Consider the following 26,946-nt stretch of genomic DNA (forward strand, 5'->3'; position numbering starts at 1 on the left):
AAATTAAAATAGCGTTAAATATGAATAGATTGGCCTGCCTGCATGGTGACTTGGGATATGGGCGTGCAGGACATAATACAGTCACAAGGTGGGATTTCTGAAAGTGCCTAAAGGAGTGAGGTGCCCAACTCTTATTGAAATTCAGTGAGATATGGGTGCCTAACTCTCTTAGTTGCAAGTCTCACCCCCAGTTGGTTATGATTTGAAGGAGGGATTGGAAATATTCTGGGGCGGTGAAGGAGGATAACTAGGAAAAATGGGATAAGACTGAGAAAAAAGGACATTTAAAATGAATAGCAAGAAAATCCTCTTTAGACTGAACTCTCTTAGGCTGTGCAATGGGGGTAAAGGTGGAAACTCCAGAGCCCATGACCTTTCAAACTAGACTCAAGAAAGAAGTAGGACAGTGGTTCTTAACCTTTTCCACGTGGGATTCCTCCCATTGTCTTCCACCCATCTGGCTTTAAAAACAGCAGTCAAATATATGGGGAGTTCTGCACTTGGAAGAAGGGGAGACCAGACTCTTTTACTATTTGACATTCAGCCAATGTCAAAAACCTCGACATCTGCCCATCAATGAAAAGATAAATAAATAAGATAAAATAAATGAGCAACACAGAAAAGTCAGACAGACAGCTTCAAAAGCTGCCATATATTTAGCCAGTGTCCAATCAATTCGAACCCACTCAGTCAACACCAGATTCCCAACTATACATTGAGGTTTCTTATAGTCCCCTGTCTTGATACTCCGGCCTGTTGAAATAGTACGTCAGAGAACATTGCCATGGAATCTCTGGACATCAACCTTCTGCCAAACAATCCAAGTTCAGCCTAAAGGATTCCTTTCCTGAAGTTCCTCATGACACTGGTGCCATCACATACCAGCACTCCTGACTGTCTTACTGTAAAGCTGTCTATTCTGACACTCAGAATAACAGAAAGGGACCTTGAGATGTCATCTAGTCCCCTGTGCTGAGGCAGAACCAAGTATAATTTAGACTATCCCTGACAGGTGTTTGTCTAACCTGTTCTTAGACCCTCCAGTGATGGGAATTCCACAACCTCCCTTGGAAGTCTATTCCAGAGCTTAATTACCCTTATAGTTAAAAAGTATTTCCTAATATCTAACCTAAATCTCCCTTGCTGCAGATTAAGCCCATTACTTCTTATCCTATCTTCAGTGGACATAGAGAATAATTGATCATTGTCCTCTTTAGAACAACCTTTAACAATATTTTAAGACTGTTTCCTCATATGTCAGGTTTTCTAAGCCGTTTATTATTTCTTCATTATCTTCTGGACTCTCTCCAATTTGTCTGCATCTTTTTTAAAGTGTGGTGCCAAGAACTGGTCATAGTTCTTTAGGTCAGACCTCAACAGTGCCAAGTAGAGTGGTACAATTACTTCCCATGTCTTACATAAGACACTTCCTTTTACTCACTCCAAAATAATGTTAGCCTTTTTTCAACTGCATCACATGGTTGACTCATTCAACTTGTGATCCACTATAACCCCCAGATGCTTTTCAGCTGTACTACTGCCTACCCATTTATTCCCCATTTTGTATTTGTGCACTTAATTTTTCATTCCTAAGTGTAGTACTTTGCATTTGTTTGTATTGAACTTCATCTTGTTGATTTCAGACCAATTCTCCAATTTGTCAAGGTCATTTTGAATTCTAATTCTGTCCTCCAAAGTGCTTGCAATCCCTCCGAACTTTGTGTCACCCAAAGATTTTATAAGCAGAAACTCCATTCCATTATCCAAGTCATTAATGAAAAGATTGACTAACACCAGACCCAATACGGACCCCTGAGAGCCCTATTAGATACATTAGTTCAGTTTGATAGCACTCTTTGAGTGCAGTCTGTCATCCAGTTTTGGACCCAATTTATAGTAATTTCATCTAGACCACATTTCCCTAGTTTGCTTATGAGATTTGCATGTGGGAGTGTATCAAAAACCTTACTAATATCAAGATATATCATATCTCCAGCTTCCGCCACATCCACTAGGTCAGTAACCCGGCCGAAGAAGGAAATTAGGTTGGTTTGGTATGATTTGTTCTTGACAAATCCATGTTGGCTATTACTTATTCTTCTAATATTCTCTAGGTGTTTACAAATTGATTGTTTAATTTGTTCCAGTATCTTTCCAGGTATCAAAGTTAGGCTGACCAGTCTAGAATTCCTCACATCCTCTTTGTTCCCCTTTATAAGGATAGGTACTATGTTTCCCTTCTCCAGTCCTCTGGGACCTCACCTGTCCTCCAGGAGTTCTCAAGGATAATAACGGTTCCCAGATGGCATCAGTGATTTCCTTAAGTACCCTAGGGTGAATTTCATCAGGTATTCCTGACCTGAATACATCTAACTTATCTAAATATACTTTAACCTGTTCTTTCCCTATTTTAGCTTGTGTTCCTTCTCCCTTGTTAGTATTGTGTTAACCATTTGGTGATAATTAAGCTTTTTAGTGAAGAGCGAAGCAAAATAGGCATTAAATACCCCAGCTTTATTGCTGACATTCGTTATTAGTTCTCCTTCCATGCTAAGTAGTGAACCTTCACTTTCCTTCGTCTGTCTCTGGCTTCTTCAATGTATTTACAGAACCGTTTCTTATAGCCTTTTATGTTCCTTTCTAGGTGTATCTCATTTTGTGCCTTAGCCTGATTTTGTCCCTGCATACTTCTACTATTCTTTTGTAGTCATCCTTAGCAATTTGCCCAGGTTTCCACTAGGGCTGTCAATTAATCGCAGTTAACTCACATGATTAACTCAAAAAAATTACTCACGATAAAAAACATTACTCGTGATTAATTGCAGTTTTAATCACACTGTTAAACAACAGAATACCAATTGAAATGTATTAAATATTTTGGATGGTTTTCTACATTTTCAAATATATTGCTTTTATAATAAAATAAATAAAAATAATATAAAGTGAGCACCGTACACTTTGTATTCTGTGTTGTAACTGAAATCAATATATTTCAAAATGTGGAAAATATCAAAAAATATTTATATAAATAGTATTCTATTTACTGTTTAACAGCGCGTTAATCCCAATTAATTTTTTTAATCGCATGATTAATCACAATTAATTTTTTTAATCGCTTGACAGCATGGCTTCCCCTTTTTGGAAGCATTCCAGGACCTTTGACCCTGGGAGACTGTGAACAACTCAAGTGACTGTATTGTCATGCTCCTGGCCCTCTATATTTCTAAATGCTGAACCCTCTACCTCAAAAGACTACCTTTTGCATCCACCACATTCTCTTCTGCCTGTTGCTTTTCTTGAACATGGGTCCCATGCAGACAGTGGGTGACTCATCCAAAATCTCAAACCTGACCTAAATTTTCAGAATGAATGATTTTGGATGCTGGTAGCACAGCAGGAAACACTGAATGAGAAGACTGGGAATGTGTATCCGAAGGGTATCAGGCACTAGAATCCATAAGCTCTTTTAAAGCAGCACAAAGGATTTCTGGGGAGTTATTTCAACAGGAAACCCCTTGATCAGTCTCATGAGCTTGACAGAATGCCACATGAGCAGTTCTAGCATTCCATCCATCTGGAGGTACTAGTGCACATGCCAGGAGGCTAATAGGAACACAAAGACCACTGTGGTCTTTATGCCATGAGAATCTCTCAACAATTTTCTTTTTCAGATTTTCCCATTTATCAAACTATTTACAATTCAGTCTGTGTCCAGATCAAAAGAAGACTTTGTAATCATTGGGATGGAATTACGCCCTGGAGCCACTGGCACTAAAAAGTGCTTTTGGTTTTCCCTTCCAGCTCTCAAAATATGAAAAGGCAACATTTTGTTTCTATCATTTGATTCACAGCAGAGTCTCCCCAAACTCAATTCTGCTGTCTGGCTGAACTCAACGACAAGCATTCTAAGCATAACAGTGCTACAACTCCTGGCACACCAAAGAGGACTAGCCCATCAGATGTTCCTTCTGCAAAGTTCACATTGTCTCAGACAAGCTCTGTGCGCACCATTCAGTTTGTGAATCTTCAGGTTTTGTGTCCTTGCTGCTGCAGCTCTCCACGTCATCAGGCCTTGGGCTGCTATTCTTGTTGCCGTCCATTAACTCCTGCTCCAGCTCTTTGCTCTTCTTCTTGCCGCACTGGCAGAGGTCACTAGAGTTCTCTAGCAAGGTGATGCACAGGTTGATGACCAGGGCCAGCCAGGCCATCCCAAAGAGGATCCACACAGATACCAGGTTCTTGTACCAGCAAGGGTAGGTGAGGTCTGGGTTCATCCCTGGAAGAGAAATACCCCAAACATTACGGACATTGGGCCAAGAGTGCTGTAAGAGAAACTGTATAGCTAAAGCTAAAGCAGAGGCTTGGGTTGAGGAGGACTGTTGGTGTCTGCTCATCAGCAACCCTGGGAAAAGCCATGGACCCTTTACATCCCTCCAGCATGGCAAGCATAAGCGCTGACTCCATGGGTGCACCGGGGCTGGAGCACCCACGGGGAAAAAATGGTGGGTGCTGAGTACCCATCGGCAGCCCCCTATCAGCTCCCCCCCCAGCATCTCCTGCCCATGGATCAGCGCCTCCCGCCCACCGCAAACAGCTGTTTTGTAGCATGCAGGAGGCTGGGGGGAAAGAGGGAGGAGTGAGGACATGCCCTGCTCGAGGGAGGGGGTGAAATGGGTGGGGCAGGAGTGGAGCAGGGGCGGGAAGAGGCGGGGTGTGGGTGGGGCCTTGGGGAAGGGGTGGAGTGGGGACGGGGCCTGGGACAGAGCTGAGGTCAAGCACCCTCCCGGCACTTTGAAAAGTCAGTGCGTGTGACGGCAAGAGTGGTGTTCAGATACTACAGTGACGGGTGCGGTATAAAATAGATTAGATAGAAATATGGGACAGCTATAACTCTCCATGCTGGCTGGTGTAGCCTGGTGGAAATATCACAGAATGGTACCGCTCCCTGTACAAAATGTGAACATGCCAGCTATCTTGTGGACAGGCCGGCACTGTAAAACACACCTGTTTCATGGCTATGTCAGCAACAGCTCCACAATTCATGGTGAATTGTAAATATTACCATAAAGAAGAAAAAACAAACCAAAATTAGATCCACTTTCAAAATGAAATTGCTGACAGGCCCATGGATGTGGTTACGTTTATGTAGTCCCATTTGCCTCTGTTTTTCGCTAAGCACTAAAATACTGTCACAGGATGGCAGTGTTTGCTTGAAATACCCTATCCTGTTAAAAGAAAAGGAGTACTTGTGGCACCTTAGAGACTAACAAATTTATTTGAGCATAAGCTTTCGTGAGCTATAGCTCACTTCATCGGATGTAGCTCATGAAAGCTTATGCTCAAATAAATTTATTAGTCTCTAAGGTGCCACAAGTCCTCCTTTTCTTTTTGCGCATATGCTGCTATTCTGAAACTTATCCTGTTAATAGGTGTTCCTGGCTGGGAGAGGGCTAAGGGGCTTCATAGGTGCCGCGTTGAGCCACCTGGCATATGAGTGAGGTGAGAGTGAGCCTCTGAGAGAGAGGGGGGATCTAAGGTAAGGGCTGAGCAGTCCTCTGGGAGAAACCCTAGGAGCAGACAAGCCTGGGGAGAAGGTTTGAATTGAACTTTACCCAAGAAATCAACCAGAGGCAACATACTTAGATTGTAAGCTCTTTGGGCAGATACCATCTGTTTGTCAAGGGCTCCTAGCTGCTATGGTAATATAATAAAGCCAAACCACAGAAAGAGGGTGAGTTTGGTTTCTACCTCCTGCTTGGACTGTGTTGAGAAAACAGTTTGGGAAAGGCATCTGCTCAGTGGCACAAATATACACTAGATAAAAATCACAAGCAGGAGATAAAGTGCTTGCATTAATGTTTTATTCATCGCCGCTTGGCTCCTAGCATTCATTTTTAATGGGAATGTTTGTCATTTTCACCACGGAAAACCCATGGGCTGTGCAAACATTACGGAAAAGGATACAAAAGGCAGAATTAAAAAAAACATACTAGCACAGCAAAGTTGCCAGGCAGCTCTCACCTGGTGCCAGGTCATTTATAATCTTCTTATTTATTTAATGGTGAGTAATCTCCACTGGTTTGTAAATAGCCCAGTTCTGGTAATAAACAAGCTTGCCACTTTGCCTACATTCTTCCCCTTCTGGGCATAAAGGCTGCAGTTCAGCCCTACACAGAGATGAACACAAAACCTTTGCACCACCTACGTCCCACTTAAGCATGGGGTTTAAGTAACCCATAGGCTTCACACCAGCTTTCTGCACAAAGGTGAATTTCAGCCAGAGACTCTTGCAGGCTCCTTGGCTGTCAATCAGGGACCTTTCACCAGTGCGAACTTCATCCTGAGGTTTAACAGCCATTAGCAAAACGGCTTCTACAAAAAGAAGTGAAAATGGCAATGCGATGGACCATTCGATCCTGTGGAGGGGAAAGCTTTCTCCATGGAGTTCACCTGATGGGTGAGGTGTTTGAAACGATCCAGTTAGACAGAGGAGAGGATGTGAGCCAGGCTGCAGCATCTGTACAGCAGGAGGGTTGACCGGGAGTGTACAGTTATAGATTTTAAGGCCAGAAGGCACCATTATTGTATAAGACAGGCCACAGAGTTTTATCCAGTTACTCCTGTATTGAGCCCAATATTTCTATGGTATTAGGCTGGTTATGGAAGGCAGCTTACAGAGCTCCTCAGCAGTCAACCCTCTGCAGAAGATGGGGAGTAAAATCTGATTGCCTGTCTCTATGTCTAAGGTGCCCATCACTAAGGTAATTAAGCACCAAACAAGAGTTATGAAGAAAGGGGGTTGGGGGGGGGAAAGAGTCTATAAAAAGGTATTTTCCTCTTTCTCTTTCCCAGGCCTTCAGGGGTGTGCATGTTTCTATATCTCGTGTTTTCAATGGGAAAAGCTTTATCAAAAAGGCGTGCCCTGTGTTTCAACATGAACACAGTCAGGGTTGGGCTCTGGCAAAGGGTTTTCCTCTGGCAAAGGGTTTTGGAAGCTGAGAACACTCTTCCCCTGCTGCCTGACAGTCGAAACCTAGGCGTCTCTCTTGGATTTGAGAGAGGAGAAAGTAGCGACAACCTTTTTGTAGAGTAGGATCAGGATGAGACAAAATGCTCTAGGTGTCGAGGTTTTACGTCGCAATACATCACATTTTAGTATCAGACTTCACGATGAAGGCTATAATGCTCTGACTAGCTCTGGTCTCACAAGGCGCAGGGTGGCTAGATGCAGAAGGACTTGAAGAGATTGCTTTCCACTTCCTGCCATACAGAGGAGTCACCATGCGTGACCTGGCTATCTCAGAAACCATCTCCACCTCTATGACCCCTCCAACTCAGCGACCTACCAGTGCATTTGTCATCAGTCCTGGGAATCATTAAAGGGTTAAAACTGCCAAATGGGTCTCCAGTATGCCACACACTTTTTATTGGCTTCCACTAGGTGAGAGTGATGAAATCCCAGTTACTTACCAATCACATAATCTCCAAAGCCTATTGTGCTGAGGGTAATGAAGGAATAGTAGAATCCTTCTTCATAGGTCCAGCCTTCTATCACAGAGAACAGAAATGGGGGTAGCAGGAGGAACAGCAACAAGCCAGTCACCAGCGCACAGGTCCTTGTCAATATGGTTGCTGCCTCCTAGTCAAACAGAAAAGAAAAACCCACCAGATATAAGGCTGGAAGATTAGAGCAGACAGCAAACAGAGGGCTCAGCACTTCTTGAGCACGTTGCTGAAGTTGACAGACACGTGCTGTCAAGACAAGATTAATGATCTAGCTCAGGCACTGCATCCAATGGCATGAGTGGAGTTGGCTGGGCCAGAACCAAAGGTTTTTGCCTTGTCCAGGCCAGGCAAAGTTCACCCTGTGCAAAGGGACATCACAAGCCCTTTGCCCATAAGTCTTGGTTAGAACCTCTTAGGGCATTTTTCTCCTTTTATTTACAGGATGACAATGACACCATTCACAGAGCTACAGAGCAAGGAGCTGCAAACATTCTCTCCTTGGAGACCAGTTGTTAATAAAGAGATTAGCTTGTGGACACCTCCCTTCATGGTCACAGTCATGTGGACCACCTCCCATCCCATTTGTGATCAGACACATGGGTGAAATCCTGACTCTACTGATATCAACCCCCCCATTGTCTTCAGTGGGATCAGGATTTCACCCAATATCTCTGTGGCAACTACCACTATTACATCCCATTACTATTATGGGAAATTAGAATTAGGGAAGTATTTAATGTATTACTAGCTTCTTTTATTGCAGCTGAAGACAAGGAGTGACAACCCAGGATAAACCAGCTTGCTGTGTATCACCAGATGTCCCTTGATCACCAATGGAGAACCTTTCCTATAGAGAAGGCAGTATCAGCACTTCTGTTACCAGTCAGTTTTCAGGGGCGTACAGAACAGCCTAAAGTTGAAATGTGTTAGTAGCATGTGTCTCGGACAGAAATTCTCTCTCACCTCCAAGAAAATACATGTTGTATATTTAAAAATGTCTGGGCATGCAATGTTTATTTCTGAGTTCCATCTCAGGAATTCAATAGGGTGAACAGTCCCTGTATGTCAGGGAGGAAGGGCTCCTTTGAGATTAGCTAGTAAATAACAGAACAGAGAAACAGTGGAGGGAACTCTCTTGTGACAGAGAGAATCAGACTGTATTTAAAATTGCACATGCTTAATGGAAAGGTGCTATTAGCTAAATTCTGAATGAGACATACAGAGGCAACATAAGTGAAATAAATAAAATATTCAGCACATACCCCAGCTTAGATAAAATGGGGTGGGAATCTCAGTTCATTCATATTTGTGCACATCACTGAACCATAGATATTGGCTCATTTCAGCATGATGGGCAATCTCTACAGAACAGAAGCTGAGAAGAGGTACAGCAGGGGGTGCTACAGGTCAGGAATGGTGTGTATCCTCAAAAGAGGAAGGTGGGGAAAGAATCAGGCCAGGTCTGGAATAGCAAGGTTTGCTGCAGATCAGGACTGAGATACAATAGCACAGCTGTGGAGGGAAGACCTACACTTTACCTGTGTGCACAGTGCCCGACTCAAGCCAGTACCTCACTTCTGTGAGCACTAAATTCAGAGCCGTTTTCACGTTTAATCCACAAATGCTCCCTAGTAATTCTGGAGTGTAATTCTGACTAAGACTAATGACAAGCAGATCAAATGTTCAGGGAATGTGAACTGCACCCACAATCTGGCATTTTTATTGTTATAGGGCAGGGGTGAGCAAACTACAGCCCATCAGGGCTTCGGATCTGGCCTGTGGGATTGCCAGCTCCGTGGCACAGTGGGGCTAAGGCAGGCTCCCTGCCTGCCCTGGCCCTGCGCTGCTCCCGGAAGTGGCTGGCACCACGTTTTTCTGGCCTGTAGGGGAGGGCAGAGGGCTCTGTGTGCTGCCCTCGCCTACAGGTACCTCCCCCGAAGCTCCCATTGGCTGCGGTTCCCAGTTCCCGGCCAATGGGAGCTGTGAGGGGCGGTGCCTGCAGGCGAGGGCAGCGCGCAGAGCCCTCTGCCCACCCCTGTCCCAGGGGCCGCAGGGACATGGTGCCAGCTGCTTCTGGGAGCACTGCAGGGCCAGGGCAGGCAGGGAGCCTGCCTTAGTCCCGCTGTGCGCTGCTGCCACCCCGGAGTTGCTCCAGGTAAGTGGCGCCAGGCCAGAGCCCGCACCCTGAACCCCTCCTGCACCCTGCACCCCAACCCCCTGTACACCCCACACCCCTCCTGCACCTCAACCCCCTACTCTGAGCCTCCTCCCGCACTCCAACCCCCTTTTCTGAGCCCCCTCCCACACTCCGCACCCCTCCCTGCACCCCAACCCCCTGCCCTGAGCCCCTTCCCGCACTCTGCACTCCCTCCTGCACCCCAATCCTCTGCCCTGAGCCCCAACCCCTTGCCCTGAGCCCCTTCCTGCACACCGCACCACCTCCCACACCCCACACTCCCTCCCGCACCCAAACCCCCTGCCCCAGCCCTACATTCATGGCCCTGCATGCAATTTCCCAAAATATTGTGGCTCTCGGGCCAAAAAGTTTGCCCATCCCTGCTATAGGGGAAGCTGTTCATCAGAACAGTAAGTAAAGCTATCAATTTACTAACAGCTCTTTGTGATATCAGTCCAGATGATTTGGCTCCTATAAACCAAAGGTTAAGGTAGAGTAATCACTGCTTCCCTTATTGGATAATTCACCCCATCAAGCAGACAACCCCTCCATCTTAATGTGTGGATCAGACGCTTATAGCCAGACTGCTTACCTGCCAGTGCAACTTCTCCCCCAGGCGCTTGGCACATCGCTGAACCCCAGACAGCATCAGCTGCCCAATCCGGTTCAGGAGGATGAGGTTCAAAGGAATCCCAAAGAGGGCAAAGAAGATGCAGAAGATCTGAGCACTCATAGTGCTGGGGCTCAGGTTCCCATAGCCTGGCAGGAAAGGAACAGAAAGGGGTAAATTCTGATGCACTCCTCCTCCCCCACAGAGATAGACTTCCATTTTTTACACTAGGAATGTGAGGTCACGGCTCGAAAGGGCCAATGCCAGTCCCCCCACCCCCATGTATAATTTTAATTACTCCCCATTGTTTGTAACATCCTCTCAGAGGCTGGGAAAAAAATGTCTTTCCCTGCCAATTTTTTTTCCCTGTTTCCATTTGCCAGTCACTGAATTTCCTCCCCTTACGCACTGCCCAAGCCAGGGATTTGACAGGAATATTTACTTCTTTGTTCTGGAGTGAGTATTATTGACGTCAGTGTGGCACTGGGAATAGGATTTGTTAGACAACTGCTGATACATAGCCAGTAGAAGACTATCTAGACCATAAAACATTGCTTGTCTTTAAGACACTACATAAATGTTGGTCTTTTCTTTTGAATAGTGACTCAGAAACAAACACAATTACGCTTGTGCACTTTTTGCTTCGTATACATTATAAAAAAGAGGAATAAAAATTACACGCAATTTTTGTTTCTCTTTAGAGGATGCCTTTAAGTTAAGTGATGGGGTGGCATAGAGTAACATTTTCAAAAGTGCCCAAGTGGCTGATGAACTTATGTCCCATTTTCAAAAGTGACCTTGTCACTTAGAAGCCTAAACGGCATTGAAAGTCTTAATCCCCCTGCAAAAGAACCAATATCGCCCCCCCCCCCCCGATCTTTAGTATCTGGAGGACATGCCCCTCTAGGGAATAGTTTTTGGTCTGAGGACAGGTCTATGCAGCAAATGAAGATGTGAACATAGCACAGGTAAGCACACCCATGCTTGCTTTAATCTAGCATGTGCAGGTAACAGCAGTAGCGGAAGATGTGGTGCCAACTGCTTCAGCCTGGGTTAGCAACCCAAGTCCATATCCACGACTTTGCTCTGTTGACCCTGAATCACTTGTCAGGACTGGCTTCTAATATACACCGCACTTAACACCTTCTGATATTTCACGTGAAGAACAGCTCTTCAAAGAGCTAGCTCTAAAGTTCTGTCCCTTGCAGGAGACAGGGGTCTTGGAGAAAAAAAAGGAGTATGTGATCATCTAATTAACAACTATCACAATGCACACGCCCATGAGTGCCGCATTAAGGTTGCACCGGCATTTCCTAATGTTTGGGTCCTTGACTTTGCAACCTTAATGTTCTTTTAACAGAGATTTTTTTAAATGTAATTATCCATAGAGTCCCCTGCACAAGTTGTAGCTCTGTACAGAGAAAAGGGAGTAGGAAGTTAAAGAGGTCCAGGCACATGACAAAAGAGGGTGCTGGATAGTTTGGGCAGGGTAGGCTACCTATGAGAGAACATGTGTGGTGTTTCTACGGTTGGGTCTGTTCCCTGGGTGTGTTGCACTCCTGTGGGATTCTGACTGTTTCCAGATTCTCTCCTGGACATTAGACCCAGGGCATTTTCCAGGTTCCTTTGGTCCTGAGGGGACAGAACTGGGAGGTATTTATCCAGGAAAGCTGAAACTCAAACAGGAGTCCTGCTGACCCAACGCGTATCTATATAACCAGCCAGCTATGAGTTTCCTCTCCTATCCTCTGTTTAAAATGAACAAAGGTTGCGTATTGGCTTGGGCAGCTCTTCCTTTTCCTCCCTGATTTCTCATTCCAGCACTAAAGTTTTCCACAGCCTTAGTGCTGCGTGGGCAAGAAAAGCTGGCAAAGGTAGGAAGAAAGGAGCCTACTGTTAGGATCACTTTGGGAAACAAAACCCAAGAGGAGGCTGAACCTATCTCAATGTTCACAGAGATCAGACCCACCTTTCCCTTTGGGCTTGGCTATACTAGGCAAATTATAGTACATCATAGTATCAGTGTAAACACAGCCATGTAGTTATATGGTGCACACTGCACCAGTGCAACCTGGGACTCACCCCAGTAAGCAGGTTGCACTAGTGCAAGCTCTGCCTTACACCAGAGCAGTGCATCTACATGGGGGTTGTACTGGCTCCAAAAACAGACCTACCTGCAATCTAGACAGGGCCTTTGTGCCACCCAAACCTGATGCTGTCATCTCACTTAGGGCATGCATTACCCAGTGATACTCAGGAAAGCTAAGTGAAGGTGTGCTGTTAAAGTGCCTATATTAAAGCTCATTGATTTAACCCATGGGGAAGCTCTCATTCAGAAGTGGCTTTAGCTTAACTCACTTCATTCCCTGAATTAAACTGAAGTGGTCTAAGGCCACTTCATTTCAGAGTGAGAGTGTCCACACAGGGGTTTAATGTGATCTAATTGATCTATTTTAAATTCACATTTTCAGTTCGTCCCGCTTAACTTTCCTGAGTGCCCTTCCCCCACTGACCTCAGAAATGCACAAGCACTGAGAGCTCTTTGACAAGGGGAGGCTGACATGTGGCCCCGGGAGCACTGCTATGCAAGTCCCTTATCTTCAGTGCACAAACCAGCTTGTCACGCTCCAGCTCAGTCAGGGTAGTGGCACCTCCACACTGAAGGTGACGGGCGCTGCAGCTGGCTGTTTCATGTAGTCTAGCTGCAGCTCTCAGGCTCCTAACAAGTTATAATGTGCCCAATCTAGCCTGGATGCCTCCTTACAGACAATGGGGCTGATTTTCAAAGGCTCAAAGGGCAGTTAATTGTCCAGCTGCCACCGAAAGCCTAGGGGAGTTGGATGCCTAACTCTCCTTTGCGCCGTTGAAATTCTGTCCCAGTGTCAATCTCACCATTTTTTCAAGCTTTCTGTGTGACTTTTCGCCATGTGTCTACCTGTGCCAAGTCTGCAGCAACAGGAGCAGCAGTTAGCATGTAGATCTCAAAGTGTTTGCCAAAGGTGGAAAGTTGTGATTATCGCCTTGTATAGGAATTGGTGGGGAACAAAGGCAGTGAAGTGACTGGACCCTAGTGGCAGGCTGCTGACATGTACAATTAAGAAGATTGTACTGGATTTTTTAAACTCAGGGAAAGCTGACAGTTGTGGGGAGCACATGGTTTAGACAGACACATCCCTTAGGGGAGGATTTATTAAAGGGGATACTCTATATCCTAGTAAGGAGGAGAGGATAGAAGTTAATAAAGTACAAGTAGGAGCTGAAGAGAAACAGTCAAACGAAAGAGTCCCATTCAGTTACATCACATGAAGGCAGACAACTAAATATTGACAAATTCTATAAGTGCTTGTATACAAATGCCAGAAGTCTAAACTAAAATGGGGGAACTTGAGTGCCTGGTATTAAATGAGCGTATTGATCTAATAGGCATCACAGAAACTTGGTGGAATGATGATAATTAATGGGAAACAGTAATTCCAGGGTATAAAGCATATAGGAATTTCAGAGTAGGTCACGCTGGTGGGAGCAGCACTATAGGTGAAAGAAAGTATAGAGTCAAATACAGTAAAAAGTGTATCAAACAGTACCATAGAATATCTGTAGATAGAAATTCCATGCTTGAATAATAAGAATATAGCAGTAGGAATATACTACTGACCACCTGACCAGGATGGTGAAGGTCATTGTGAAATGCTCAGGGAGATTACAGAGGCTACCAAAACAGAAAACCTAATAATGGGGGATTTCAACTATTCTCATATTGACTAGGAACCATGCCACCTCAGGATGGGATGCAGAGATAAAGTTTCTAGACACCATTAATGACAGCTCCATGGAGCAGCTAGTCCTGGAACCCTCACAGAGAGAGGCAATTCTTGATTTAGTCCTAAGTGGCCCAAAAGGTGAATATAGCTGAACTAATTGGTAATAGCTTTTAATATCCATGTGTGTGTGTGAAATACCAAAGAAACCCAACACAGTGGTAGCATTTAGCTTCAAAAAGGGAAACTGCACAAAAAGGAAGAAGCTAGTTGAATGGAAATTAAAAGGAAAAGTCACAAGATTAAAATGCCTGCAAGATTCATGGAAACTTTTTAAAAGTACCATAATAGAGGCTCAAACTATATGTATATCCCAAATTAAAAAAGATAACAAAAAACAGAGGACCAAACAAAAAAAGACACTATGGCCAGTTAGAGACAAAAAGACATCTTTTAAAAATTGGAAATCAAATCCTACTGAGGAAAATAAAAAGCAGCATAAACTCTGGTAAGTCAGTATAAAGGTATAATTAGGCAGGCCAAAAAAAGAATTTGAAGAGCAACTAGCAAAAGACAAACTTATTTGCCAAGATGGTCAGGGACGTAACCTCATGTTCTGGGTGCCCCTAATCCTCTGACTGTCAGAAGCTAGGACTGGACAATAGGAGATGGATCACTTGATAAATTGCCCTGTTCTGTTCATTCCCCCTTGACCATCTGGCACCGGCCACTGTCGGAAGACAGGATACTGAGCTAGATGGACCATTGGTCTGACCCAGTATGGCCGCTCATATGGTCTTATGTTTCAGTTGACCCAAATCAGCCTTTTTTGGCCAAAATTTTTTTTTCTTTTTTTTTTTGGACAAAACAAGTCCCAGCTCTAACTGCAATACTTCCGCTCATTGGGGAACTCCACTACCTGCTGGGAAGCCCCAGGAAAACAATCACATATACACAGACAAGCACGGAAGAGCACTTACTTTTTTTTTTCCACTGCATGCATCCGATGAAGTGAGCTGTAGCTCACGAAAGCTTATGCTCTAATAAATGTGTTAGTCTCTAAGGTGCCACAAATCCTCCTCTTCTTTTTGTGGATACAGACTAACACGGCTGTTACTCTGAAACCTTACTTGGCACAGTGTTCCAGAGCTGCCAGGAATTCCATGATTTCACAGATCTGAGCTGGCCTTTAACAGTCTGTGGCAAAGCCTTAAAATACCATCTCTGACTGTCCTCTTCCTGCAGCCCGCTTCTTATATCTGTCTTTGGGGCATTACGCTGTGTCAATGAGCACCGGGAGGGGAGCAGGGGAGGACAGAAGGGATTTATTTTGATGTACATTTGCAGCTCTTCCCTGACGCCTGAGATGGGAGTGGGGAGAATGGACGAGGGGCACTTTCACTGCGTCCATCTTATGTTTAAAATGTCTCACTGAAACTCATGCATAAGATCGCTTACCTTTGTGAATAGAAAGTGTAAAGGAAGCCCTGGGTAAGTGCCCCCCAACCTGAGACAGCACTGCATCCTAGGGCTCTGGGATCCAGTGGCACATGGTACCCTCACTGCATTCAGTGAATAAGAGGTGCCACAAAGGCTGACACCGACGTACCCCAAAATTCACTCTCTCCTCAAATCCCTTCACTGGCTTGGTTTGCTTCTTCGGCATCAAATTCAAGCTTCTCATCTTCACCTTCAATACACTTCCCCATTCCAAACCTGCTTGAGTGTTTGTATACAGCCCATAGGTACAAGGTCCCTGCCCTGAAGAGCTGACAGTCTATACTGATCCTGGCAAGAAAGGCCATGGCGGGAGCAGGTGTGGGTAACATGAATGAGGAGGGAGGATGCACCACACAGAACAGGTTATAGAGTTGTTTGGGGGATAAGGTTTGTTGCATTAGTCCTTTTTGTATGATCATGTATTTACTGCTACGGTTTTTAAAGGGATCTAGAGAATTATTGTTGGAGGGTTTTGAGAAAGGGAGGGGATTTGAAAGGATCTGAAGGAAATGGAGGCTCTGTGGAAGATCAAGGACATTCCAGATGTAAGGGACAGCAGGTGAAAAGGCCCAGAGGTACACAAAGGGACCTAAAGGATGAGAGGAGAGGTGGAACTGGCAGAGTGCCAAAACTCCCAACCACAAGCATTCAAAAATCATGAGTCAGATGCCATAAAAATCACAAGATTGGCCTAAGAACAGGAGATTCTAAAAATGAAAAAAATTGAGGTGGTTCTTATCTCCCTTCTGGTCTTTGAGCCGGCAGGGATCAGACTTTCAAGCTTTTCTCGGCAGCTGGAAGGGCTAGAAACTTACTTTGTCTTTTTAAACAAAAGTTGAGAGTCTCACATTTTCCTGTGACTCCAGGAACTGAGACTGTAAGGAACTCACCAAATATCCTAAGAGCTGATAACACTGGCGTGCAGGGTCTGAACAGGAGATTTTTGGGCAACAGGGATGAGAAGCAGAGGGTTCTGAGCTGGCAGAACTTTGCGTAGGGGGACATGGTGTTTGAAGTAGGTGGTGAAGATGATGCAGAGTCAGAGAAGGGACGTACGTGTGTGTGTGTGAGAGAGCGAAACGAACAGAGCTGTGGGTGAGGGCAGTGGCATTTTGCAGACTGGAGGGAAGCCAGGGAGCTGATGGGAAGGCCAGAAAGATCACAAGGTGGGAGACAATCAAGGCAAGGACAAGGGGATGGATAGCAAGGGTAGAATGTGAAGAAGCTGTGGAGGAAGAAGCAGGAGGCTTTAAGCAACAGCCTGAATGTGAGGGATAAATTCCATCCAACTTCTCCTCTCACTCTGTACCTATGATTTCTTTCATACTGCCGCCTATGCTGGGGACAACCTCTCTCTTGTCTTCCAAACCACTCCTAAACCCCTCTGCACTGATCTCCCATGACTGCATCCCAGCATGGTCCTGCATCAGAACCATCACCCTGTACATCACATTTCTCTGAGCCTGACTGCAAGTTCTTTGAGAAAGGACCTTGCCTCTTTACATGCTTTGAAGAATCAGTCTCATTCTTAGCTATGCCCTGAGGTCTGGGACCATGCTTCCTTCCTAGTAACACCTTCTGATGTCTCCAGAACTTGCATAAACATGGACAGGGCTCTCAAACATAGGGGCTCTATGACTGTATTTTCCCCTTAGACACTATACTGCCATCTAGTGGGCATTACTAGAATAAAATGTACAGTACCAACAGGATTCACAGACTCGATCCTGCAAATCCCCACTCGTGTGAGTAACTTTCACCGTCTTGCCATTCCCAAGCATTCAACAATCACAAAATTGACTTAAAACTCATGAAATTTTGACTGATAAGTCTCAAAATGTAAGAGGAAATGGGGAATCATGAAAACATAAAATCGTCACTGATAAAATTTGCAGATGGCACAAAAATTTGGGGAAGGGTAAATAATGAAGGGGACAGGTCAGTGTTATGGAGCAATCTGTATTGCTTGGGAAACTGGGTGCAAGCAAACAATATGAATTGTAGTATGGCTAAATGTAAATGTATACATCTGGGAACAAAGAATGCAGGCCATACTAACAGGATGGAGGACTCTATCCTGGGGAATAATGATGCTGAAAAAGTTTTGGGAATGGTGAATAATCAGCTGAACATGAGGTGCCACTATGATGCTGTGGCCAAAAGAGCTCATGAGATCCTGGGATGGATAAACAGGGGAATCTCAAGTAGGAGTAGGGAGGTTAATTTACACTGTATTGGGCACTGGTATGGGGCATTGGTATGACCACTGCTGGAATAATGTGTCCACTTCTGGTTCCCACAATTCAAGAAGGATGCTGATAAATTGGAAAGGGTTCAGAGAAGAGCCACGAGAATGATTAAAGGATTAGAAAACATGCCTTATGGTGACAGATTCAAAGAGCTCGATTGATTTAGCTTAACAAAGAAAAGGGTAAGGGGTGACTTGATTACAGTTGGCATGGAGCAAATATTTAATAATGGGCTCTTCAGTCAAGCAGAGAGAGGTGTAACATGATCCAATGGCTGGAAGTTGAAACTAGACAAATTCAGGCCGGAAATAAGGTATCAATTTTTAACACGGAAAGTAATTAGCCACTGAACCAATTTACCAAGGGTTGTGGTGGATTCTCCATCACTGGCAATTTTTTAAATCAAGACTGGATGTTCTTCTAAAAGATTGGATCTAGGAATTATTTTGGCGCAGTTCTATGGCCTGTGCTATACAGGAGGTCAGACTAGATGATCACAATGGTCCCTTCTGGCCTTGGAATCTATGGGTACCTACACTGCAATTAGAAATTGTAGAAATCATAGAATCATAGAACTGATCTCAAGAAGTCATCTAGTCCAGTCCCCTGAACTCAAGGCAGGACTAAGTATTAGACACTTCAGCTGGCCCACGCCAGGTGACTCAGGCTTGCAAGGCTCTGGCTAAGGGTTCTTTAATTGCAGTGTAGATGTTTGGGCTCAGGGTGCAGCCCGAGCTCTGGGACCCTCCCACCTCACAGGTCCTAGAGTCTGGGCTCTAGCCTGAGTCCAAACGTCTACACTGCAATTAAACAGCCCCTTAGCCCGAGTCCCATGGAACTTACTGAACCCTAAATCACAACCTGCCTTGCTTTCCTGCAATCATAGCTATGCTGGTAGTTCTGTGCCCCCCAATTATCATAATATTGGCCCCATGCAAATATACCTTTAATAAAAGGAGAAACATTCTGAGACTGCTCAGTCCAAATTCTGCATTACTAAGCCCAAAAGGTACCTGCTTAAAATACAGCAGAATTAGGACATTAAAGAAAAGTCCCCCCACCCCAAAATTATAAAACCTTCCCCGTGATTAAAAATGACCAGCAGGACACCCCGAATTTATCCTGGGGCTCCTCCACACCATCAGGCCACAGTCCCCAGCCAGGCTGTAGATGGGACATCTCTTCTGTCATTCTACTCTCATTCATAAAAGGACAATGGGTAGCAGATTTGGATTTTTAGACAGTCTCTTGAGTGGTATTTCTGTGCTTCAAACAGAATGTAATGTTACAAGGCATTAGCCTCCTAAGAGGAGCCAGTTTAAACTAACTGGTTTTGGTCAGTCAGGTTAAAACAAATGTTAAAGGTTTGTTTTTTTTTAAATTGTTCGTGCATACCAAGCTCACCTCCCAACTGCTTTGGTTTCTATTTAACAGTGGTCCATCCATGTTTTGTAAGTAGAAGAACTACACTGACGTGGTCTATCTACCTAAGGTACTAATATGCCCCCCATCATCATAACATCTGAGCACCTCACAGTCTTTAATGCATTTACCCTCACATGCCCCGGTGAGCTGGAGAAGTGCTGTCGTCTCCATTTTACAGATGGGGAGCTGAGGTAGCAAGAGCTTGAAGAACCTAGACCTCCCAAGTCCTCAGGTACCACACAAACCACTGGACAACTCTAAGCCTTGAGGAATGCGTGTGGGGTAGGGAAAAGACAGAGACAGACAGACACACACATGCAGTAGTGTGTGCAGTGCCAGTGGCTTCATTGTGAAAAAAACAAAAAAGCACTCGGAAGTCTGAGTCTACCGATGGGACTGCCATTATAAAAACATTCCAGCTAGCATGGTTGTACCCCTCAGCAAAGCCAGGGCATACGCCTTAACAGCACTAGAGTCTAAAACCCCGTTGACACTACAAAAAAAGACCTTGCTAGGAAATCATTTTTAAAAGACAAGTTAGTTTTGCCTGGAGTGTAGCTAAGCACAATGTGGCTAAAATGACTTTGGGGAAACAGAGTCACTCCAGTTGGCTTGGAAAGGATGTATAATGAACTATGGGAGTAGGCAAATGTGCTCTGAGCAAGTAGTTTGGTTTTAAGTCAGAGCTCAGAGCACCTAGAGTGTCCAAACTTCTCTGCTCCATTGGGATGACTGAGCACCTGTAGAATCTTCCGTCTAGATTCTAGAACGAGGCTACACCGCCATCCTGTGGTTTATTCAGACACAAGTGCATGCAGCGGTTCTCAGCTTTCTCAGATTCAAAGCACATGAAAAGAAAACCAGGGTGTCCAGGAAGAAGCCAGTAAAGTCATGTGGGTGTCTTTTCTTTTTCTCAGCTTGTAGAAAAGCTAACTATTGTATTATTACTGCTATAATTCCTGATTTCCAGGGTCAGCATTTCTGACATCAATGCATTTTCAGTACTAAGCAGAGCAGTAAAAACAATTCCCCGTCTGCACGACATGTAGATAGATTTGGGTCTGAAAAATGACTCAAAGATCAAAGAGGGCTGAAAAGCTGGAAATCTCGAATGACCCCTAGTCAATTCCTTTGACATTCAGTGACTGATGCTCTAAATCCCATATCAGAGATATTAATATATTGGCAAATACACGAAGGACAAGATTTCAGAGCTACTGGCTAGACAATGGCTAGACAGGGGGCCACGGGCATTTATTAATATTATATATATGAGCGACTCCATGTAACCCCATGTGCTTTTCACTGTTACCATTCTCTTCCTTCCATTCCTTTCATTTCTGTGGAGCATCCATTTGTTGCAGCTTGCCTTAATCAGGCTGTAAATTCTTCAGGATAAAGACCATCTCTTACTAAGTATTTGTACAGCACCCAGCACAAAGGGGTCCCAGACCTCAGTGGAGCTTTTGGGCACTAACACAATATAAATAAATGATCATTGGAATCCAGAGGAAGTCACGGTAATTTTTACACGCCAGTTCCAAAGTGATTCGTTAAAATCCGGCTCCAAAAAATCTCTCCCTGATTCCCTAGTCCCTCATTATTCCCCATTTCCTCATTAGTCCCACATTCACTCCACCCACAGCCCAGATACTCCACAGTATGGGGCTTAGAGATCAAACTGACTTCACCAATACCAAACCAGGTGGGTCCTTGACTGCTACGCAGATCAGCAGGCCCTCCACAAAGCTCAGCTTGGGAGTCAGGCAGAAGCTCACGAGAGACAAATGGGCTTGGAATCTGCACGCAGTGTGCTTCTATTTGAATACCGGTGGCTGGGAAAGCCAGTGTCTCAAAAGGAGGGAGCAAGGTGTGTTCCTGTGATTATTCATTCCCATTCCATCCATGTTCCACCCAGGTTACCCATAACAAGCAGCAGAGATCTCCTACCGATGGTGGTTATCGCAGAGACGGAGAAGAAGAAAGAGCCAACAAAGTTCCATCTCCCCAGACTGGTAGAGTTTCCCTGGAGGGTGAGGCCGCTCTTATAGGCCTTGATGATACCCTGCAAAAAGATGGCAGTGAATACAGGTGAGACCATCAGCCCACAAGGAGGTAACTCGAGCTGTTCTTTGTGTAATTGGCCTTTGCAGTGCTGTGTGATGATAATTTAAATTATAACCCCCACTCCTCCTGCTGCTTCTCTCTTAGGAGATGTCATCAGTGTGAGGTTAGGAGATCCATGGGCTGAGAAGTCAGGAAGGCTAAGGTCATCGCCTGTTTATCATCTGGTAAACCCTGACAACAGGCTCTCTCTGTGCTGTAAAAGCTGGAGGAGACAGTCCCCGTCCCAAAGAGCTTGCAATCTAAGGCCTGGGTTCTCCTGGTACATTGAATAGTACCTTAGCCAGGCCTATACGTATGGGTGCTACAGCGCGGTAGCTATGCTATTGTAATCCCATGCAGTAGATGCAGACTACAATGTTGGAAGTGATTTTCCTGTTACTGTAGGAACTCCACTGCACTGAGTGATGGTAGCTAGGTCAACAGATAACGTTTATGCATTGACCTAGCTGCATTTACAGCAGGGGTTAGGTCAGCATAGCTATGGCATAGCAGAGAGGTGGGTTTTTCACACCCCTGAGTCACCTAAGTTTATAGCGTAGACCAGGCCTAACAGAAACTATGCTGACTGTAAGCCAAGGGAACCTACAGAACAAAGGGTCTGGGGAAGGATTTTAGGGCCAGCGGCATTCCGTAAATCAGTCACAAGTTACCTAGACTGTGTGGGAGAGAGACAGGAAGATAGGAGGTTCCCAGATAAGAATCCAACAAGGGTTAATCCATGTAACCCCAAAGCAAAAGCTCCTGAAAGGGGTCTGCATATTGCAGGATCCATGAAGCAATAAGTAAGCCTTTACATGTGGATGACACATACCAGATCCCTTCCCCACACTTGGGAGGAATGCATATAGTATAAGAAAGCTCTGTATAACTGCGAGAAGGAGACATACCATATAGCAGGACCAGTCTAATAATCCAGGGCAGTCACATCAGAAACTGAGAATGCGCCAGATGTACAGACCCTGCACCATCACTGTTGTTAAACTGGTCATATGCACAGAGACTTGGGGCCTGATTCTGCTCTCACTTACAACAATGTAAATCTGGAGTAAATATGCTGAAGTCAGTAGAATTACATCAAGTTGGGCCCTTGAAGAGTTAACTGTGCCAACACCTGTGTGCCCTTTGTCATACCAATAAAGTTACTGATGTGGAAAAATTTTAAAATAGCACTATTCTTAGGACATACATAAACCACTTTACAACCTTAACTAATCCTCCTGGCACCCCTGGGAGATGAATTATTCTGCAATGCAAAGTTAAATCAAGAGCACACTGAACCTATCGCCTCTGAGCAAAGCCGAGCAGATACCTACTAACACAAGCCCTTGCCTTGCTCAGTCACTGTGCTAGTGATAATGCTCTCATCCTTCACAATAAGGAGTCACTTTCAGCTCGAATTTGCCCCCAAATCTGGGTTTTGTAAAGATAAACTCTTTTAAACTAATAATCCATTGAGGTACTTCAGGGACCACCAGCACTGTAGGATCCAAGAACCTAACAACAGATTTAAGGAGTGGGAGGTAAGGAAGTATTAGTGTCCCATTTTACAGATAAGTAAACTGAGGCACGGAGATGGGCTATGCCTTGTCCAAGGCCACAAAGGAAATCTGCAGCAGGGCTGTGACATATAACCCGGTCTCCTGAGTCCCAATCCAGTGCCTTAACCATGAGGTCTTCCTCCCTAAGATCAACAGAAATGTTTCTGAATCCTTTTTCAAATGACAAAAAGATTCCTTTTTCTCTCCTCCCCCCGGACAAATAAACATGGCTCAGCATGATGCCATTGAACGAGCACCAAAAAGTGACATTAGGGAGAAAATAAAATCGCAAATGACCCGCACATGACCATTGTCTGTCTAAGGAGAGAGCAACAGGAAAAAAGAAAACAAGCAGAACAGGTGGCGAACAGTAAATTCAGTGCTGAAAACGGCAGGAATGCAAATACTCTCCTGTGTTGCTTGTATGGAAGGTAAGGAATTTGATTGGCAATTTTTCACCTTTTTAGAGGGATGCCATCCCACAAAAACACAGAGAAGAGATTCTTTGACAGGTGAAACCCTGTGTGAGGAAAGATTGCCCCTCCCCCTCTGAGAAGACAGCATTAAGCATCCATGTTCACCCCCATGGTCTTGTTTACACTAAGACCCTACCTACAAGAGGGACAGTTTTGAAAAATTCCCCACTGTTGCTCCTGCTGGCTCAGTTCCTCTGGTGTGAGCAGCACTTGGAGCCCTAGTGTAGCGGGCTCACTCCTGCCCCGCCCTGCATTTAGCACTGTGTAGGTTAGACCAGCAACAGTGCAGGGTTCAAGTATTTTTACCACTGTATTCTGACAACACATGAGCCCTGTATGCTTACACCAGTGGTAGCAGTAATAGTGTAGAGAACACACTAGCTCTGACACTCTAGACAAAGAGCAGCTCCCAAATCAATGCAGCTGCGTTTCCAAGGCACAAACGTGGCTTACAAGCAGCATGTTCAGAGGCACGTCTTCTGTTTACCCAACACTCAAGCTCGTTCAAGGCAGGTGAGTCACACTGATCACCTGTTAAGCCCTGACAACGTGCTCTGTGCTGTACAAGATGCAGGAGACAGTCCCTGGGCCTGTCCCAAAGAGCTTGCAATCTGAGGGCCACATTGTCCTCGCATATTGAGTAGTACCTTACCTATGTTTACACTACGGGCAATAAAGAGGCATAGCTATGGTGCCATAATTATGCTGCTGTAACCCTGTAGCGTAGGCTGCATCTACATCGATGGAAAGGTTTTTTCTGTCACCGTAGGAACTCCGCCTCCCTGAGCAGTAGTAGCTAGGCCAACAGAAGCATTCTTCCATCCACCTAGCTGTGCCTACACCAGGGGTTAGGTTGACATAACTATAGCATTTTGCACAACCCTGAGTGCCACAGCTATGTCAACCTACATTTTAAGTGTAGATTAGTCTTTACTCTGTGAGTAGTCCCATTAATTTCAATGGACAGCTCACAGAATAAATTACTATTCAGCGTGCATAAGGTTGGTAGGCTCTGGCTTTATGTGAAGAAAAGGAGAAGACAGGGCACGGTGGGAAAGGATTAACTTTCTCTGCATCAACGTTGGGATTTATCAGGCTGCAAGGGATCTAGGCTCTAATCTTTAATATGCCCTGTTATGCCTGATGTACGGCCTCTTGAACTGCGGTTAAGGAAGGTGTGGATAAGAAGCATTACTGGCAATGGTCTGACAAACTCACTACGCCCAACACATGGCTGCCATAGTATTTATCTATAAAGAACGTTGTGTGAGATATCAAATGAAAGCCGGTGACACACTGGTCATTAAGATCATGCACAGATGATAGTTTAAAAGTTATGTGTTATATGCTGCAAGTGTATCAAGGTCTGAGTCACCAGCAGAGACAGGTTCTCTCTCAGACTGGAAGTGTTTGTCCAGCTAGCTAACTGACACATGAATTAATCATTGTAAGCCATACACAATGGGAGCCACAGCTGCATTCCAAATCAATATGAGGATGCAAAATCAACCTGGGGGTCAGCACACCGGAGAACAAGCAAGGGGGGAGAAGCGTTTTCCTTGGGGGTACACTGCAAAGGGGTGTAGTTCAAAGGTTTATTGGATAACAAGAGGAAAGCAAGAGGACTCCACTTCATCCATCATTGAGAGAACACAAAGGACGGTTTCACATGTAACCAGTTATTTTTACTATCCTTGCTCACTGTCTCCTGAAATCATAACCTTTGTTAATAAACCTTTTTGTTTTCACTATAAATAAATGACAGCACTGTGTTGTTAAAAGGGAGCTGAGAGCTGACTCAAGTAAGCTTGTGTGTGTGTGTTGTCCTCTGGGAGAACTTACCTGGTCATTTCTGTAAGTTGCTATGCCAGGGGCCAGATGCCACCGAGGGGGAGGCTGGCAGAGGGGCTCAGGGGTTGCCATTTGTCTGTCACTATCCTGCACAGAGAGGGCGAGCTCTGCGGGGACCTGCAGGTAGGTGCTTGTCGGTGCCCTGAGGCTGTTGGTTTCAGGGAGCTGAGCTACAGAAGGCATCAGGCAAAACTGCTTCATGCTAAGCGCAGGTGGTGGTGAGATGCCTCACAGCCCTGAGTCCTAGTATCAGTCCAGCCCAGGACTCTTAAGGTGTCTGGAGGCTTTTTTTGCTCAGCTAAACTAAAAAGAAAATATATTACAACTTCTCTGCATGCTGCACACCTACTTCCTGTTCTCTGTTAAGCCTCACTTTGGTGTAAGTTCAGCTGTAGTCAAAATTGCACATGACACCAAGTTTTGAAAGCAGTAAACACTCAGGGGGACAGAACCACTCTGCAAAGAGCCCTGAAGAGATGAGAGCAGAGAAGGCTGCAAGCAACAAAGGGAAATTCAACACTAATAAATGGAAAGTGCTTCACTTAGGGAGAGGAAATGAACAGCCCAGACAGGACATGACGAGAACAAGCAGCACATCAGAAAGGACAAAAATATACTGTTGTCCTTCCGTTCTGCAAACACACCATCTAAAATATCACCACTGAAGCGTGACTTTTCTCCATTCATCTCTGGGGCAGGGGAGTTTCTAACCTAAATCCACCACTCAAAAGTAAGCATTGGGCCTGCTCATGCAAGGTGCCAAGTGCTCTTGCCTCCTGGGAGTTTAGGGCACTCAGCCCCCTTGCATGAGGTGCTCAGCACCATTAAGCATAGAGCCCAGGGTTAGCCACTTCCCTGTTGTGCCTTGTTATCAGAAGCATCCAGATGACATGCCTCTCCGGTATGCCCCGTTGTACTGGTCCCAACCTGCTGTCCCATTCATTGGATAGACCTGAAAATCCAAAACCTTTCTGCTAGAATATTTGGTTATTCAAATGGCAGGAGTTTGTGACTGCTCTTAAAACTACAGGCAAAAGTTGTATGCTTACTTTGTAGCCAATGTGTAGGATTCTTGTAGGATAGAGATCAGGATATAGGAAGTTTTCTATCCAGATGCAGCCAGAGTTCATTGTAATAAGACAATATTTATTTAATAAGATTGATTTATTGGTATCTGCATATAAAACATAGGGACAAGGAGAACAGAAATTAGAAATAACCTCACCCAATATCCACATACACAGATATTCTACAGATTTAAGGAAAAAAGCCCAGAGCTTTGGCTAAGGATTCCTGTTGCCCTCACTTAGAACAGGCATTTATCAGATAGCTTTTTCAAGACCCAACACTTTTAAGATCGACTAATAGATATGAGTGTTCTGCCTCCAGTTATTCAGAGTCAAAGGCTGGTCCAAGAACTCAAATGGTTGACATCAGTCAGGCCCAGTCAATACCATCAAACCCTGGAGGGTAAGTTACTTGTAGAACACTTGAAATAAATACAGAGACAAGGTGGGTGAGCTAATATCTTTTATTGAACCAACTTCAGTTGATGATAGAGACAAGCTTTTGAGCCACACAGAGAGGGATAGCTCAGTGGTTTGAGCATTGGCCTGCTAAACCCAGGGCTGTGAGTTCAATCCTTGAGGGGGCCATTTAGGGATCTGGGAAAAAATTGGGGATTGGTCCTGTTTTGAGCAGGGGGTTGGACTAGATGACCTCCTGAGGTC

General features: G+C 44.9%; 1 protein-coding gene across 3 annotated transcripts in view; it reads right to left on the minus strand.

Moving 5' to 3' along the window:
- Positions 1-624: 624 nt before the first annotated feature.
- Positions 625-26,946, minus strand: part of KCNK17 (potassium two pore domain channel subfamily K member 17) — a 45,096-nt gene continuing 18,774 nt past the window's right edge. Inside the window, exons 1-5 of one of the 3 annotated variants that reach the window (XM_043543509.1) lie at positions 26,266-26,384; positions 21,175-21,289; positions 10,275-10,441; positions 7,471-7,639; positions 625-4,276 (exon numbers count right to left, since the gene is read on the minus strand). In XM_043543509.1, coding sequence (XP_043399444.1) covers positions 3,978-4,276; positions 7,471-7,639; positions 10,275-10,441; positions 21,175-21,289; positions 26,266-26,346 — 831 coding nt within the window. In that variant the 5' untranslated portion in view covers positions 26,347-26,384 and the 3' untranslated portion in view covers positions 625-3,977. Of the gene's footprint in view, positions 4,277-7,470; positions 7,640-10,274; positions 10,442-21,174; positions 21,290-25,207; positions 25,522-26,265; positions 26,385-26,946 lie in introns of those variants that run through there. The other 2 variants (XM_043543508.1, XM_037895543.2) reach the window with 2 other exon arrangements.

This window comes from Chelonia mydas, chromosome 3 (assembly GCF_015237465.2).
Source record: "Chelonia mydas isolate rCheMyd1 chromosome 3, rCheMyd1.pri.v2, whole genome shotgun sequence".
Classification (NCBI taxonomy): domain Eukaryota; kingdom Metazoa; phylum Chordata; order Testudines; family Cheloniidae; genus Chelonia; species Chelonia mydas.